This window comes from Ornithorhynchus anatinus, chromosome 4, assembly GCF_004115215.2.
Source record: "Ornithorhynchus anatinus isolate Pmale09 chromosome 4, mOrnAna1.pri.v4, whole genome shotgun sequence".
Classification (NCBI taxonomy): domain Eukaryota; kingdom Metazoa; phylum Chordata; class Mammalia; order Monotremata; family Ornithorhynchidae; genus Ornithorhynchus; species Ornithorhynchus anatinus.
The window spans coordinates 23,002,255-23,019,388 of record NC_041731.1 but is presented as its reverse complement, the minus strand read 5'-3'; the positions used below and the strand labels follow the sequence as shown (position 1 = coordinate 23,019,388).

Sequence of the window (17,134 nt, the reverse complement as noted above, 5' to 3'; positions counted from 1 at the left end):
TGCCTGAGTCCGGAAAGAAAAATCTTTTCTCTCTGTCACATGGCAGATTGTTGGAGAGTTGAATTTGGGAGTCATTGATATTGATGATAGCTGCAGCCATATCCTCATTATTATTATGGTCTATGTTAAGCATTAAGCAGTGTGGCTTAGTGGATAGAGCTGGGGCCTGGGAGTCGGAAGGACTTGGTTTCTAGTTCTGTCTATGCTATTTGTGTGCTTTGTGACCTGGGGTAGTCACTTCACTTCTCTGTACTACAGGAACCTCATCTGTAAAATGGGCATAAAGACGGTGGGCCCCATGTGGGACATGGACTGTGTACAACCTGATGACTTTGTATCTACCTTAGACTAGTGCCAGGCACACAAGTGCTTAACAAATATCATTACAAGCAAATAACTAAATGCTGTGGTAGATATGAGTTAATCCAGATGCACCTAGCCTGCCCTCAATGAGTTTTAAAGAGTGACACATGGACTAAGTCCAACCTGATCAGCTTGTATGTGCCCCGGTGCTTAGAACCGTGCCTGTCACAGGAAAGGGTTTAACCGATACCATTTTAAAATAAGAAGCATTCAGAAAGGATATGAGAGCCTTACTTCTCAGTGAAGAGAACTTCTAAATCATCCTGTTTTCCACTACATCATTGGATAGTATTTAGTATTCATTCAATAGTACTTATTGAGGACTTACTATGTGCAGAGCACTGTACTAAACTCTTGGAATGTACAATTCGGCAACAGATAGAGACAATCCCTGCCCATTGACGGGCCTACAGTCGAATCGGGGGAGACAGACAATAGCAATAAATAGAATCAAGGGGATGTACATCTCATTAACAAAATTAATAGGGTAATAAAAATATATACAAATGAGATGAGCGCAGTGCTGAGGGGACGGGAGGGGGGAGGAGCAGAGGGAAAGTGGGGAGAAAGGGGTTTAGCTGAGGGGAGGTGAATGGGGGGCTGAGAGGCAGTAGAGGGAGCAGAAGGAAAAGGGGAAGCTCAGTCTGGGAAGGCCTCTTGGAGGAGGGGAGCTCTCTGTAGGGCTAGAGTAGAGAGTAGAACTGTCACTAATCCAGCTGGGTAAGCTCACTGTGGGCAGAAAGCATGTCTTCCAACTCTGTTGTGTTGTCATTTCCTGAGCACTCATTACAGTGCTCTGCCCCTAGTAAACACTCAATAAATACCACTGAGGGATTGACTCCAGATTGTCCCTCTGGACTGTAAGCTTATTGTGCACCGCGAACAGGTCTTTAAACTCTGTTCTCTTGTTCTCTCCCAAGTGTCTAGACCAGTGCTTTGCATGCAGTAAGAGCTCAATGAATTCCATCAACTGATGGGTCAATTAGTTAAAGCCTGAGGAAGGGGTGAGAGGTTGGAGTCCTGAGGTAGAGTTCCTCACGAATAGCCTGGATTAATTCATGCAAAGTCTACGCATCCTCAGCCATGAACCTGATACCGAAGGGCTTTTCCTGATGGTCATGACTTGTACTCTGCAGAGTCGGGGCCTGCATAACTTTAGAAATCTGAAGTTTCCCTACCCCTGTCATCAGCAGGAGCATCCAAAGCAGCAGAATCGAATTACCCGGCAGCCTGCTAGGTGCACTTCATTGGGAAATTAGGTGGCACAATTCATTAACTGGGTGGAGGGCTGTCACTGGACTGACAACCATCTGTCAGTTTCTCTTAGGAAGGATTGCGCCCAGCTACTGCTTGCCTTGTTTCCAAGAGATCTGGGAGTGTGGGAATTATTAGAAAATCTGGGGGAGTTTCAGAACCCTGGAGAATCACTGTTCCTCAAGCTGAGCTGTTCTGTGGGGATGGGAGGAGTGATCCAGGGAGGAGGAGGAGGAGGGAGATGGGAAGGAGGAGCCGCATGTCAGAGATGGGGGAGCGGGGAGGATCATCTGTTGGCCTCGGCCTGTCGAGGAAAGCCAATGGAGGTTGACCCTCCCGGGGCCAAGCTAACATTGGCTCGAAAGTCCTCGATCCCCTTGCCTCCTCTTACCTCACTTCACCGTTCTCATACTCCAATCCAGCCAGCACACGTTGCTCCTCTAATGCTTACCTTCTCACTCTACCTTGATTCTTATCTATCTCACCACCAACCTCTCACCCACATCCTGTCTCTGTCCCGGAACACCCTACCACTTCATATCCGGCAGACAATTACTCTCCTCTTCCCCCCATCTGATCCGTCACCAAAACCTGCCGATCTCACCTTCACAATATCACCAGGATCCGCCCTTTCCTCTCCATCCAAACCGCTACCTCGCTGGTACAATCTCTCATCATATCCCGACTGGATTACTGCATCGGCCTCCTTTCTGAACTCCCATCCTCCTGTCCCCTCCTCACTTCAGTCTGTACTTCACTCTGCTGCCCGGGTTGTCTTTCTTCAGAAATGCTCTGGGCATGTCACTCGCCTCCTCAAAAATCTCCAGTAGTTTGCCTATCAACCTTTGGTTAAGCAGAAACTCTTCATTATTGGTTTCAAAGCTCTCCATCACCTTGCCCCCTCCTACCTCACCTCTCTTCTCTCCGTCTATAGCCCACCCCGCACACTCTGCTCTTCTGCCGCTCACCTCTTCACCATGCCTTGTTCTCGCCTGTCCCGCCGTCAACCCCTGGCCCATGTCTTCTAGCCTGGAACGCCCTTCCTCCTCACATCTGCCAAACTACCTCTCTTCCCCTCTTCAAAACCCTACTGAGAGCTCATCTCCTCCAGGAGACCTTCCCAGACTGAGTCCCCCCACCTTTATCCTCTGCTCCTTTTCCCCTCCCCATGACCCCTACTCCCTCCCTCTGCTCTACCTCCTTCCCCTCCCCACAACACTTGGTATATCTGGACATATTTATTATTCTATTTATTTTATTAATGATGTGTATAGATCTATCATTCTATTTATCTATTTTGATAGTATTGATGCCTGTCTACTTGTTTTGTTTTGTTGTCTGTCTCCCCCTTTGAGACTGTGAGCCCGTTGCTGGGTAGGGATTGTCACTATCTGTTGCCAAATTGTACTTTCCAAGTGCTTAGTCCAGTGCTCTGCACACAGTAACCACTCGATAAATACAATTGAATGAATGAATGAATTCAAGGCACATCTCCAGGAGACCTTCCCTGTCTAAGCCCTCTTTTCCGGTTCTTCAACTTCCTTCGCTATCTCGGTGACTTGCTGCCTATATTCAAATCCCGCCCCTCCCCCCCCCCACATACACCCTCAGCCCCACAGCATTAATGTCCATATCTGTAATGTATTTATATAGATTAATGTCTGTCTCCCCCTCTAGACTGTAAACTCGCTGTGGTCAGGGAATGTGTCAGTTATATTGTTATATTGTACTCCCCCAAGTACTTAATACAGAGCTCTGCACACGGTAAGAGCTCAATGAATAGGACTGACTGACTGACTCTGCTCAGCCAGGGGCTTTGCCCTGTTGGTGTGGGTGGGGGGACTGGTGGTTGGTCTTCTGTCCGGACAAAACCTTGACCAATAACCCCAAACCATTGAAAGTTACTGAGAACCCACGTGGCCTAGTGGGAAAAGCACGGGCTTGGGAGTCAGAGGACCTGGGTCCTTACCCCAGCTCCGACACTTGTCTGCTGTGTGACCATCCAACCTCCCTGTGTCTTCCCTCCCCATTGCTGACTCTCCCCCAGTGACCCAGCATGGACCATCCAACACTTCTGACTCTTCCTTCTCCATCTATCTCTGTGCCTCAATTTCCTCATTTGTAAAATGGGGATTAAGACTGTAAGCTCACTGTGGGAGGGGGACCGTGTCCAACCAGATTATGTTGTATTTACCCCAGCGGTTAATACAGTGCCTTGCACATACTAAATGTTGAATAAATACCACAGTTATTGTTATTAATATCTGGAAAGTCAGATTGGGCCGTTCTGTGGGAGACTGATCAGAGTAGGTGCTGTTCTCATTTCTGTTGCCCCTTGGTTTTGTTTTTTTTTTAAAATTTTTTAATTTTAACTGTTTTAATTGTTTTTGTTAGGTCTTGGCTCTTTGTGCTAGGCCATGCCATTTTTCTATTAATTGCCTTCAAGCAGTGCGTTCACTAGCCAAAACAGATCCCAGCCGGAATGCCAGATTACTCAATCAATTGATCAGTGCTCTTTATTGAGTCCTTACTGTGGGAAGAGCACTGGACTAACTTTTTATAACATATAAGCACTTGCTTTGTGCTAAGCACTCTGCTGAGGTCCGAGGTAGACAAAAGTTGCAGACAAGCAATATGACTTATTGGAAAAAGCCCAGCCATGGAAGTCAAAGGTCCAGGGTTCTAATCCCAGCTCTGCCACTTGTCTGTTTTATGACCTTGGGCAAGTCACTTCACTCTTCTGTGCCTCAGTTACCTCTTTTGTGAAATGAGGATTAAGACTGTGAGCCCCATGTGGGACAGGGCCTATATTTAACCCAATTAACTTATATCTACCCCAGTGCTTAGTACAGCGCCCAGAACATAGTAAGTGCTAAACAGATACCATAAAAAAAGAAGCTGAGGGGTCTCCCTGCCCTGTCTTCTGCTCAGTCTTCATGTCCGTGACCAGAAACCATTCATTCTGCTTTCTCAACTTTTCTGTCTCCCTTTCAACTCACCCGACTTGAGTCATAAGCACACGTGCACCCTCCCACCCCCCGAATCAAGGCTTGTAGACCTTGAAAACATTCTTTTGCTTTAGCTCCCAGGCCATCTTTCAGCTTTCTGAAAGAAAACTGATTAAGGTTAAGACAATAGCATCAAATTTATCCCAGAAGTCATGTGCGGCCCTTTATTTTCCCCAGTGGATAATGTCACACGGCACCTCATAAGGGTCCAGCCGTTTGAAGGAAGCAATGGAGCTCCCGGCCTGTTTACACTGAAACCACAAAACAGGAGTCACGATGGACCCTCATTGCTTAGAATGAGCCCCCCAAACCCACCAGCATTTCCTCTCAGTTGTCTCCCTGGGCTTGTTAAGTGTTTACTAGGTATGGAACATGGTAGTAACTCTATTGTCTTGTACTCTCCCAAACACTTAGTACAGTGCTCTGCACCTAATGTGCACTGAATAAATACCACTGATGGATTGACTGATGCATTCTCTGGCCTTAAGGTGTCATCTCCAAATGTCTGCTCCTTAGCTTTTTCCTTGCTGAGAGAAGAGGGGGAGAGGGAGGGAATAGGGAGGCAGGGAGGGGGAGAAGAAGGGAAAAGGATGGGGGTAGTAAGTGGGAGGGGGAAGAGAGAGGCTGTGAAGGGGGAGAGGGAGAAGAGAGCAGGGGAGGAAGAAAACTGTAAGCTCACTGAGAGTAGGGATCGTGTCTTTCAACTCTAACAATTATTATTATACGGGAAATCCGATTTGGCCATTGTGTGGGAGATTGATCAGCATAGGTGCTATTCTCCTATTCTCATTTCTCTTGCCACCTGTTTTTTTCTTTTGAGGTTTTTTTAAGCAGGACACTTCACTCTTTCTGTGCCTCAGTTACCTCTTCTTTTGAAATGGGGATTACTGTGTGCAGAGCATTGTACTAAGCATTTGGGAGTCACATTCCCTGCCCACGAGGAGCTTACAAATGCTCACCAGTGTTTTGCCCCAGTGATAATAACTGTTCTATTTGCCCAGTACTGTAGTAAGCCCTGGGATAGATCCAAGATCATCAGTTTGGACCCAGTCCCTGTTCCACATGGGGCTCCGAGTCTAAGGGGGAAGGAGAACAGGGATTGAATCCCCATTTTGCAGATGAGGAAAATGAGGCCCAGAGAAGTTAAGTGAGTTGGCTGAGGTCACACAGTAGGCAAGTGGCAGATCTGGGATTAGAACCCAGGTCTTCTGGCTCCTAGGGGTGTACTCTTTCCAATAGTCCAAACTCTGCTCCCCATTGCCTTCTATTGTGACCTCCTATCTAAAGAGGATCGGGAAGCAGAGTTGCCGAGTGGAAAGTGCCCTGGCCTGGGAGTCAGAAGATGCAGGTTCTAATTCGCTTATTCGATTATGTTTATTGAGTGCTTACTGGGTGCAGAGCACTGTACTAAGTGCTTGGAAGAAGACAATAGAACAACAGACACATTCCTTGCCCACAACAAGCTCACAGTCTAGAGGGGGAGACAGACATGAATAGAAATAAGCACATAACTAATACCACAGTTCTTTCTAGCCCCTGCTCCTCCCCATTCCTGCTATGTGACCATGGGCAAATCACTTCTTTGGGTCTCAGTTTCTTCAGCTGTAAAATGGGGACTTACCTTGTGTCCTTCATGTGGGGCTTATATCTACCCCAGCAGCCCTTAGTCCAGTGCCTGGCACATAGTAAGCACTTAACAAATGCCATAATTGTTATTATTACATTACTTGCCACACAGTATGCACTTTAACGAATACTACTATGATTGTTGTTGTTATCATTACCACATCTCCTCCATCCTCAAAGACTCCTGAAACCCTTCCTCCTCCTCTTCCTCCAGGAAGCCTTTTTTGATTAATTCCCCACAGCCTAAATTGCCGCATTCTCAATAGCTCTATTAGCATTTAAGTCTGTTGCCCTAACTCCTGCATGTAGGTCTATACTGGTATGTAGATTGGTGGGATATGATAGTCTACTTGGACTGCTCACTTTTTCACTGGCCATCTCTGGCACCTCACTTTTGCTTCTCTTGTTGAATCCTTTGTGTCTCCCCTAGGACAAGGTGGTGACCTTTCCTACATTGAATCATAATAGATCAATGCGCTACTGAAATGCTTACTATGAACCAAGCACTGTCCTGAGCACTGGAGAAGAGAGGGAATAATCAGGTGGGCCACAGTCCCTGACTTGTCTGCTGTATGACCTTGGGCAAATTATCTGACTTCCCTGTGCTTCAGTTACTTCATCTGTAAAGTGGGGATGAAAACTCTGAGTCCCGTGTAGGACAGGAAGTATGTCCAAATTGATTATCTTGTTTTCTATCCCATTGTTTTGAACAGTCCTTGGCATGCAATAAGGTGCTTAACAAATACCATAAAAAAAGAAGGGAGAACACATTTCCTGCCCACAGTGAGCATACAGTCTGGAGTGGGAGAGACAGACACTAATATAAATAAAATTACAGATGTGCCCAAAAATGCTGTGGGACTGGGAGAGAGGAAGAAGAAAGGGAGCAAGCAAGTCAGAGTGAGGCAGAAGGGAGCTGGAGAAGAGGAAAAGAGGGCTTAGTCAGGGAAGGGCTTTTGGAGGAGATGGGCCTTCAGTGAGGCTTTGAAGTGGTTGGAGATGCAGAGGGGAGTTTTGAACACCAGGAGCTCCCCTTGACGTCTCAGAAACAGATTTTTTTTTTTTGGCTCTCATTCCCTTTGCACTATGAGCTCATGTCTACCTCAAGAACCATGCTTCAGAAACCCCCTTCCCTGGGCTCAGCAGTGAGCCTCCTGCCACCTTAAGGAAGAAAGAAACTCTTCCCCGACTCCCCGGCAGCTGGCAGTTGCGGCAGGCACAGCAGAGAAGGGATTTGGGGAGGAGTCAAGTCGGCCTGTGTAGCAGTGGGGAAGGGAAGTGGCGGGGCCTAGGGGATGGAGCCGGGGCCTGGGAGTCAGAAGGACTCGGGTTCCCATCCTGGCTCTGCAGCTTGTCTGCTGGGTGACCTCGGGCGAGTCTCTTCACTTCTCTGTGCCTCAGTTCCTTCATCTGTTAAATGGGGATGAAGACTGTGAGCCCCACATAGGACATGGACTGTGGCCAACCCGATTAACTTGTATCTAGCCCAGTGTCTAGTGCAGTGCCTGGCACATAGGAAGCCCTTAACAATCGGTACCATCTCTATTTTTTCCTTCTGTAAGTTTTTTTTCAAGGGCACCAACAGTTGAGATGGGTCCATGGGCTTAGACTCAGCAAAGCGGGATTAATCTCTCTCCTTTTCTTTGTTTCCACAGAAAATCACCAAGCGGGTCTAGGGAAGAAAGGTCTTGAGGGAGTGATGACAAGAAACAATCCTTCTGGGATCCAAAGGGATATTTATTCCTGGGTTCCAGCACTGATCTGGGGGGTGAATAATCTGTGGTTTTGTGTGCCGCATGGATGTGTGCTTCGGGAGATTCTCTGGGCCTGGGTTAATCTAGGCCGGGATCTGTTTGATGGTAATAATCAAGGAGGGTCAGGTTGGAGGGGGGAAGTATGAGGAGGAAAGGGAAGATGTTGTATCTTTTGTGTCGGGTTAGTCATGGTAATTCTATCTTCTTCTTTCCAGCCTTAAACTGAACGCTCTTTTGTAAGTTTTCATACTTTTAGAAAAGAAATTCAACAACTCTTGACTGACATGGGGACAAGAAAAGAAACCATCGCTTCCTCCCCATCCTGATATGCATGTCCCACACCACCATGGAAGTGCCAGGGTAAACCAGAGTAGGCCCTGGGGGGCTTCAGGTACGGGGTCCCCCCGGGGGGGATGGGGAATCCGGCGCCATCCTGCCGACCCAGGGACTTCAGTCTGAGCAGTCGAGCTGGACACAGACCGGCCCAGGTGGGTTCTCGAAACCCACCCGGCCTCTCGTTAGTGGCTCGGAACCTTGACTTTGATACATTCGTTCAGTCGGTCGCATTTATCGAGGGCTTACTTTGCACAGAGCGCTGTACTAAGTGTTTGGGAAAGCAAAGTACAAGAATAAAGAGTGACAATCCCTGCCCACAATGAGCTCACAGTCGGGTGGGGGTGGGGCCGGGCCGGGAAGGGAGAGACAGACATCCATACAAATGAACAGACATCAATAGAAATAAAATTACAGAAATATCTACAAGTGCTGGGGGAGGGGGGAAGAGTAATGGGAGCAAGTCAGGGTAACAGAAGGGAGTGGTAGAAGAGGAAACATGGGGCGTAGTCTAGGAAGACCTCTTGGAGGAGATGTGCCTTCAATAAGGCTTTGAAGGAATGGAGGGGAGAGTAATTTTCTGGTGGATTTGAGGAGGGAGGGCATTCCAGGCCAGAGGTAGGATGTGGGCCAGGGGTCATTGGTGAGGCAGGCGAGATGGAGGCACAGTGAGAAGGTTAGCACCAGAGGAGTGAAATGTTCAGGCTGGGTTGTAAGAGAGGAGCAGGGTGAGGTAGGAGGGGGCAAGGTGATGGAGTGCTTTAACACCATTGGTGAGGAGGTATTGCTTGATACGGAGATGGATAGGCAATCATTAGAGTTATTTGACATGAGGGGGTTGACATGTCCTGATGGTTTCTGTAGAAAGATGATCTGGGCAGCAGAGCAAAGTGTGGACTGGAGTGGGGAGAGGCAAGGGGTAGGGAAGGTCTGCCAGGAGGCTGATGCTGTAATCTAGGCTGGTTAGGATGAGTGATTGTATGACCGTGTTAGCAGTTTGGATGGAGAGAAAACGGCAGATTTTAGCAATGTTGTGAAGGTGGGACCGACAGGATTTGATGACGGATCAAATATGTGGGTTGAACGAGAGAGCGGAGTCAAAGTTAACACCAGCGTTACGGACCTGGTAGACGGGAAGGACGGTGGTGCCATCCACGGGGAGGGGAAAGTCCAGAGAGAGGACTTTCCTTTTCCTGTTTCCACTACTATGAGCAGATAGCATCCCGGAAAAGAAATGTCTTTTTAAATGTTTTTTGAATGGTATTTGTAAAGGACTTACCTAAAGGCCAGGCAATGTGTTCTAAGTGCTGGGCTAAATTCCAGCTAATTGGGTTGGACACTGTCCCTGATCCACGTGGGGCTCAGGGTTTTAATCCCTGTTTTCCCGATGAAGGAACTGAGGCCCGGAGAAGTGAAGAGGCTTACCCCAGGTCAGATGCAGACAAGCGGTGGAACGGGATTAGAATCCAGGACCTTGGAACTCCGGAGCCCGTGCTCTTTCCACTAGGTCATGTTGCTTCTCAGTACTTGTTGCATAGTATGTGCTTAACAAACACCACAATTCTTAATTATTCAAAGTATTATGATGATAATTTGTACAAGAGAAGTATAGGATTGTTCTTCCCATTTAAAAGTGATCTTAGTGGGTGGGAGAGATGGCATTTGTTATGCGCTCACTATGTATCAAGCACTCTTCTAAGCCACAGGGGTTGATACGAGCTAATCAGATTGGACACAACCCCCGTCCCACGTGGGGCGCACAGTCTTCATCTCCATCTTCCAAACCAAGTTAAGTAAAGAGAACTGAAGTGTGTCATCCAGAGTCACCCAGCAGACAGGTGGCAAACCCAGGCCCTTCTGCCTCAAAGGCATGTGTTTTTTCCATGAGGCCATGCTGCTTTTCAGTCCTTGGCACAGAGTAAGCACTTAACACCTACTCTGGTTAGTAATAATGACAATTGTTATTCCAAGAGAAGTAGAAGACGATTTTTCTCATTTACCCTCATACAATTTAGCTTAGTGGGTGGGAGAGTTGAGGAAAGAAGGTGAAAATTATGGACATCGCCTCTTGTTGAAATGGCGTGTGACCCTTGCCCTGCGACTTTGAACCTGAGAACTCGTGCAGGAGTTGATGATAGTGTTGGCACCTTGCACGGTGCCATCTACGCTTCCTTGGTCCTTCCAGGAAGCAAAGGAGGAGGAGAAGGAGGAGGAGATGCAGGGAGATTGGGAGGAGGAGAAGAGGGAGAAGAAAGAAAAAGAGGAGGGGTAGGAGGAGGACTATTAAGCGTCTCCGTCTCTGGTGTGCAGAGAGAGTACCGTGCCAAGCCCTGGGAAATAATTCCCAGGTGAGAACTGAGGGGAGCCTTAATAATAATTATGGCACTCAATAATAATGTTGGTATCTGTTAAGCGCTTAGTATGTGCAGAGCACTGTTCTAATCGCTGGGGTAGATACAGAGTAATCAGGTTGTCCCATGTGAGGCTCACGGTTAATCCCCATTTTACAGATGAGGTAACTGAGGCACAGAGAATTGAAGTGACTTGCCCACAGTCACACAGCTGACAAGTGGCAGAGCCGGGAGTCGAACCCATGACCTCTGACTCCCAAGCCCGGGCTCTTTCCACTGAGCCATGCTCCTAATATGTGCCAAGCACTATTCTAAGTACTGGGGTTGATTCAAGCCCTGTCTCATGTGGGGCCCTTACTCTTCATTCCCATTTTACATGAGGTCACTGAGGCACAGAAGTTGTGACATGGTTTAGTGGCTATAGCACGGGCCTGGGAGTCAGAGGGTCATGCGTTCTGATCCCAGCTCCACCCTCTGTGGGCTATGTGGCCTTGGGCAAGCCACCTCACTTCTTTGTGCTTCAGTGACCTCATCTGTAAAATGGGGATGAAGAATGTGAGTCCTGTGTGGGACGTGGACTGTGTCCAACTGGATTTTCTTGGATCCACCCCAGGGCTTAGTACAGTGCCGGGCACATTGTAAGGGCTTCCCAGATATCATTATTGTGATTATTCTCATTCTTAGCCTAGCAGCAGACATGTGGCGGAGCCCGAATTAGAACCCAGGTCCTTCAGACTCCCGGGCCCGTGGTCGATCCACTAAGCCAGGCTTTCAACTGCCATCTCTAGGTGAATGATTCCCAAATCTACCTCTCCAGTGTGGACCTCTCTCTCTCTCTCTGTGTTTCTTTTTTCCTAACGGTATTTTTTAAGTGCTTACTCTGTGCCAGGCACCGTACTAAGCTTTGGGGTAGAAACAGGCTAATCAGGTTGGAAAGATTCCCTCTCCTTTTGAGGCTCCTTCGTCTTAATCCACATTTTACAGATGAGGTCACTGAGTCCCAGAGAAGGGAAGTGACTTGCCCAGTGTCACACAGCAGATGAGTGGCAGAGCTGGGATTACAACTCATGTTCTTCTGACTCCCAGGCCTGTGCTCTATCCACTAGGCCATGTTGCTTCACGTCTCCGCCTGCCTTCCCGTGAGCTTGTCCTCTAGGCCGTGATTAAGGAATGTGTCTCCCAAGCGCCCAAGCGCTTAGTACAGTGCTTTGCACACAGTCAGGGCTCAATAAATAGAATTGAATGATCGAATGAATGACGTCTCTACCTTCATGTCCCGCTGCCGCCTCAAACTGAACAGGCCCAGAAAAGACCTCCTCGTATTCCCACCCAAATGTTCCTCATTTCCACCCAAACACTCCTCTTCCACATTGTTTTCCATCATTGTAGGCAATGCCACCATCCTCCCTGCCCCTCACGCCTGTACCCTTGGCATTATCCTCGGCTCATCCTTCATTCACCCCGCATATTCAACCTGTCACCAAATCCTGAAGGTTTTACGTTCACGTTTCTACAATCTCCCCTTTGCTCTCCATCTCAACTGCTGCCCCACAGATCCAAGCACTTACCCTATCCTGAAGAGATGGGAGTTTGGCTGGATGGGGTGGATAGAGTAAGAGCCTGGGAGTCAGAAGGTCATGAGTTCTCATCTCAGCTCTGTCACTTGTCTACGGTGTGGATTTGGGCAGATCAGTTGGCTTCCCTGTGCCTTTGTTCCCTCATCTGTAAAACGGGAATTAAGACTGTGAGGCCTATGTGGGGCAGGGACTGTGTCCAAAACCTCTTGGCTTGTATCCAACCCAGTGCTTAGTACAGTGCCTGGCACATAATAAACACTTAACAAACACCCTAATAATAATCATAATTATTACTAATAGTAATGGGCTCATAATCCCGGACCACACCAGATACCGGCCCTATTCCCTCCCATCGATTCTCCCCCACCTCTCTTCCCTCAACCAAATTCCGGCCCGATTTCCCCTCCCCCGCCACCAGCCACTGGTCCTACTTCACCTCCAACCCCACACCATTTAACTCCAGATCTGTCATTTATTGATTGATATTAATGCCTTTCTCCCCCTCTAGACGGTCAGCTCATTGAGGGCAAGGAATATGTCTGTTTATTGTTAGATTGCACTTGTCCAAGCATTTAGGACAGTGCTCTGCACTCAGCAAGCGGTCAAGAAATACAATTTAATGAATGAATGAATGATGGGAATAATAATTATGGTATTTGTTAAGCACTGGCTGAAAGCAGACAAGCATTAAATACGATCAAATGAAAGCTCGGAGAAAAAAAATCAAATCCTTGTAGACAGGCGGTGTGGCCCAGTGGCTAGAGCATGGGCCTGGGAGTCAGAAGGACCCTGCTCTGCCACTTGCCTGCTAGGTGACACTAGACAAACCGCTTCACTTCTCTGCACCTAAGTGGGACTTTGGACATGGACTGTGTCCAATCTGATTAGTTTGTATCGGTAGGATCTTGGGAGCACATTCTGCCTAGACTGATCAAAGGTCACAGGTCCAAGTGCAGAGATGAGGCAGAAGGGAGAGCGAGCTGGGGAAAAGAGGGCTTAATTGGGGAAGGCCTCTTGGAGGAGACGTGACTTTGGAGGTGGGGAGAGTAGAGGTCCAGTGTAGATGGAGGGAGAAGGAATTCCAGGCCGGAGGGAGGATGTGGGGAAGTAGGTCGGCGGCGAGCTAGACGAGATTGAGGCGGTGAGTGAGGTAGAGCGAGAGGAGCAAAGTGTGCAGACCGGTTTGTAGTAGGAAATCGGTGAGGCGAGGTAAGAGAGGGCAAGTCAATTGAGAGCATTAAAGCCGACGGTAAGGAATTTCGGTTTGATCCCCATTTTCCAGATGAGGAAACTGAGGCCCTGAGAAGTAAAGTGACTCACCCAGTGACGACCAGCAGACGAATGCCGGAGCCGGGATTAGAACTCAGGTCCTTCTGACTTTCAGGCCCGTACTCTAACCACGAGGCCAAGCACCGTACTAAGCACTGTGGCAGATGAAAGCTCATCGGGTCGCACCTCCCAGGCTCTGCCCTCCTGGAGTTTTCAGTCTCATCACGATGGACCGAGTGGCAGGCCACGCGCCCGGCTTCCAGAGGGCGAGTTGAGAACACCTGGCGGGAAAGGCGAAAGGTCCCAGCCTCTCATGGCCATGGCCTCTACCGGTGCCCATTTGGGAAGTAGGGGCGTTGGGTCATCCGCCAAGCCGGGGCTCGGACTCTGACAGGGCCATCCTCGCCGAGAGGTATGGGCCATCTGATTCCTGATTCTCCCCATTCCTGAATCTCTCCCCCAATTGCCTCGGTACAGATGATAATAATAATAATAAGAATAGTAGTAACAGGTGTTGGGGACAGTGGGCAAAGGACCTGAATGATCTCCCCCTTTGATCTCTAAATGCAAGTCTCAGTTTTCTCTTTATGGTGATTGTTAAGCGCCTCTGGGTCAAACACTGTTCTGAGCACGGAAGTCGCACGGACCAGTGGCCTGGAAGTCAGAAGGACCTGATTTTTAATCTCACTCTACTCCGTGCCTCCTCTTTGACCTCGGGCAACTCGCTTGATTTCTCTATGCCTCAGTTCCCCCCATCTGTAAAATGGGGGTGAAGACTGTGAGTCCCACGTGGGACAGTCCCTTGACCTCACAGCTCCTTCCAGTTCTCACCTCCTGCCATTCAATTCTAAACTGCCTGCGGGAGTCATCTACAGCCGGTGTCTCAAATTCCTCTCCTCCAATTCTCTTTTTGGTTCCCCTCCAATCTGGCTTCTGTCCCCTTCACTCCACTGAAACCGCCCTCTCAAAAGTCACCGTGATCCCCTTCTTGCCAAATCCAAAGGCTCCTCCTCCATCCTTATCCTCCTCGGCTTCTCAACTGCCTTTGGCCCTGTGGACCACCTCCTTCTCCCGGATATATTATCCAACCTTGGCTTCACTGATTCTGTACCTCTCCTGATACTTCCTGTATCCTATATCTATATGTATATATATCTATCTCCCGATACCTCCAGGTACCTCCTGTACCTCTCATCTCTCTGGCCGTTCATTCTTAATCTCCTTGGTGGGCTCCTCCTCTGCCTCCCATCCCGTAACTGTGGGGGTCCCTCGAGGTTCAGTTCTCCGTCCCCTTCTGTTCTCCATCTACACTCATTCCCTTGGAGAGCTCATTCACTCCATGGCTTCAACTACCATCTTTTTGCAGATGATACCCAAATCTACGTTTCCTCCTCTAATCTCTCTCCCTCTCTCCAGGCTCGCATCTCCTCCTGCCTTCAAGACATCTCTATTTGGATGTCCTCCTGTAACCGCAAACTTAAAATATCCAAAACACAGCTCGTTGTCATCCCACCCAAACCCTGTCCCCTACCGGACTTCCCCGCCACTGTAGATGGTGCCACCATCCTTCCCGTCTCACAGACTTGTCACTTTGGCATTATCCTTGACTCTACTCTCGAATTCAACCCAAATACGAAATCCTTCTCCGAGTCCTGTCGGCCCCACCTTCGCAACATCGCTAAAAACTGCCCTTTTCTCTCCATGCAAACTGCTACCACGTTAATACAATCACTCATCCTATCCTGCGTAGATGACTGCATCAGACTCCTTGTTGACCTCTCAACCTCCTGCCTCTCCCCACTCCAGTCCACACTTCACTCCGCTGCCTGGATTGTCTTTCTACAGAAACATTCAGGACATGTCACCCCCCTCCTTAAAAATCTCAAGTGGTTGCCTGTCCACTTTGGTAGCAAACAAAAACTCCTCACTGTTGGCTTTAAGGCACTCCATGACCTGGCTCCCTCCTACCTCACCTCCCTTCTCTCCTTCTACAACCCAGGCCGCACTCTTACTCCTCTGGTCCTAACCTTCTCACTGTGCTTCTATCTCTCCTGTCTCGCTGCCGACTTCTGGCCCATGTCCTATATCTGGCCTGGAACGCCCTTCCGCCTCCAATCTGTCAGAAAATGACTTGCTCTCCTTCAGAGCCTTATTGAAGGCACATCTCCTTTAAGAGGCCTTCCCAGACTCAGCCTCACTTTTCCTTATCTCCTACTCTTTTCTTCATCACCCTGACTTGCTCTCTCCCCTCCCTCTCCCACCCCACTCCACAGCACTTATGTATATATCTGTCATTTCATTGGTTTATATTGCTGCTTTTCTCCCCCACTCTAGACTGTGAGTTCGTTGTGGGCAGGAATCGTCACTCTTTATGGTTGTATTGTACTTTTCCAAGCTCTTAGTACAGTGCTCTGTCCACAGGAAATGCTCAATAAATACGACTGACGAATGAATGACAGGGACTGTGTCCAACCTGATTAGCTTCTATCAATCTCTGTGCTTAGGACAGTGCCTGGCACATAGTAAGTGCATTAAAAAAAAAAAGAAAGACTGGGTTTGAGAGAAGTTTAATCAGGTCAGACCCTCTTGAATGAAGCTTCTCCCTTTAGGATTATGGCACCAGACCTGTAAATGAGCTATAAAATTATGATGAAGCAACTGCGTTGTGGAGCTCAGTCAGAGCCAGTGCAGAGGGCCTAGGTGAATTAGATTTATGGGTCGTATCACATGTCCCCCAGTAGTAGTAATGAGGGGATGTGGTCTCATTCATGGATCACCCTAGGGAAGGACTCTGCGCAGAGCAGAATTTGTTTCCTGTCAGCCAGACAGTCCGTCTATTGTATTTATTGAGCACTTACTGTGCGCGGAGCACTGTACTTAGTGTTTGGAAGAGTACAATATAATAATAATCATTAGACACATTCCCTGCCCTCAACAGACTTACAGTCTAGAAGGGGAGAAGCAGCATGGCTCAGTGGAAAAAGCCCGGGCTTGGGAGTCAGAGGCCATGGGTTCAAATCCTGCCTCTGCCACTTGTCAGCTGTGTGACTGTGGGCAAGTCACTTCACTTCTCGGTGCCTCAGTTACCTCATCTGTAAAATGGGGATTAACTGTGAGCCTCATGTGGGGCAACCTGATTACCCTGTATCTCCCCCAGCGCTTAGAACAGTGCTCTGCACAGATTAAACACTTAACAAATACCAACATTATTATTAATATAAATACAAAAATTACAGATAAACCTAAGTGCTGAGGGATGGTGAGTAAAGGGAGCAAGTCAGGGCGACGCAGAAGGGAGTCAGAGAAGAGGATGGGTCGGTCCAGAAGTGATTGAGAGGTGTCGGATGGTCCATGCCGGGCCGGTCGAGTTGAAGTCGGAGAGGAGAGAGTCAGGGGTGTTTGCTGGGGAAATCTGTGTCGGGCCTCTCAAGGAGGAGTCAGGGAAGGAAAGGAGATGTAGAAGCCCCCGATGGTCTGGTCTGGGTCACCTGGGGGAGAGTCTGGGATGGAGAGGGGAGAGTCAGAGGTGTCGGATGGCCTTTGCTGGGTCACTGAGGAGAGAGCCAGTGATGGAGAGGGGAGGGTCAGGGATGGAGAGG

General features: G+C 48.6%; 1 protein-coding gene across 1 annotated transcript in view; it reads right to left on the bottom strand.

The window, feature by feature from the left end:
• Positions 1–4,789: 4,789 nt before the first annotated feature.
• Positions 4,790–17,134, bottom strand: part of LOC114811156 — a 45,236-nt gene continuing 32,891 nt past the window's right edge. The window contains exons 7-9 of the mRNA XM_039911965.1: positions 6,410–6,494; positions 5,077–5,152; positions 4,790–4,876 (exon numbers count right to left, since the gene is read on the bottom strand). Coding sequence (XP_039767899.1) covers positions 4,790–4,876; positions 5,077–5,152; positions 6,410–6,494 — 248 coding nt within the window. The remainder of the gene's footprint in view (positions 4,877–5,076; positions 5,153–6,409; positions 6,495–17,134) is intronic.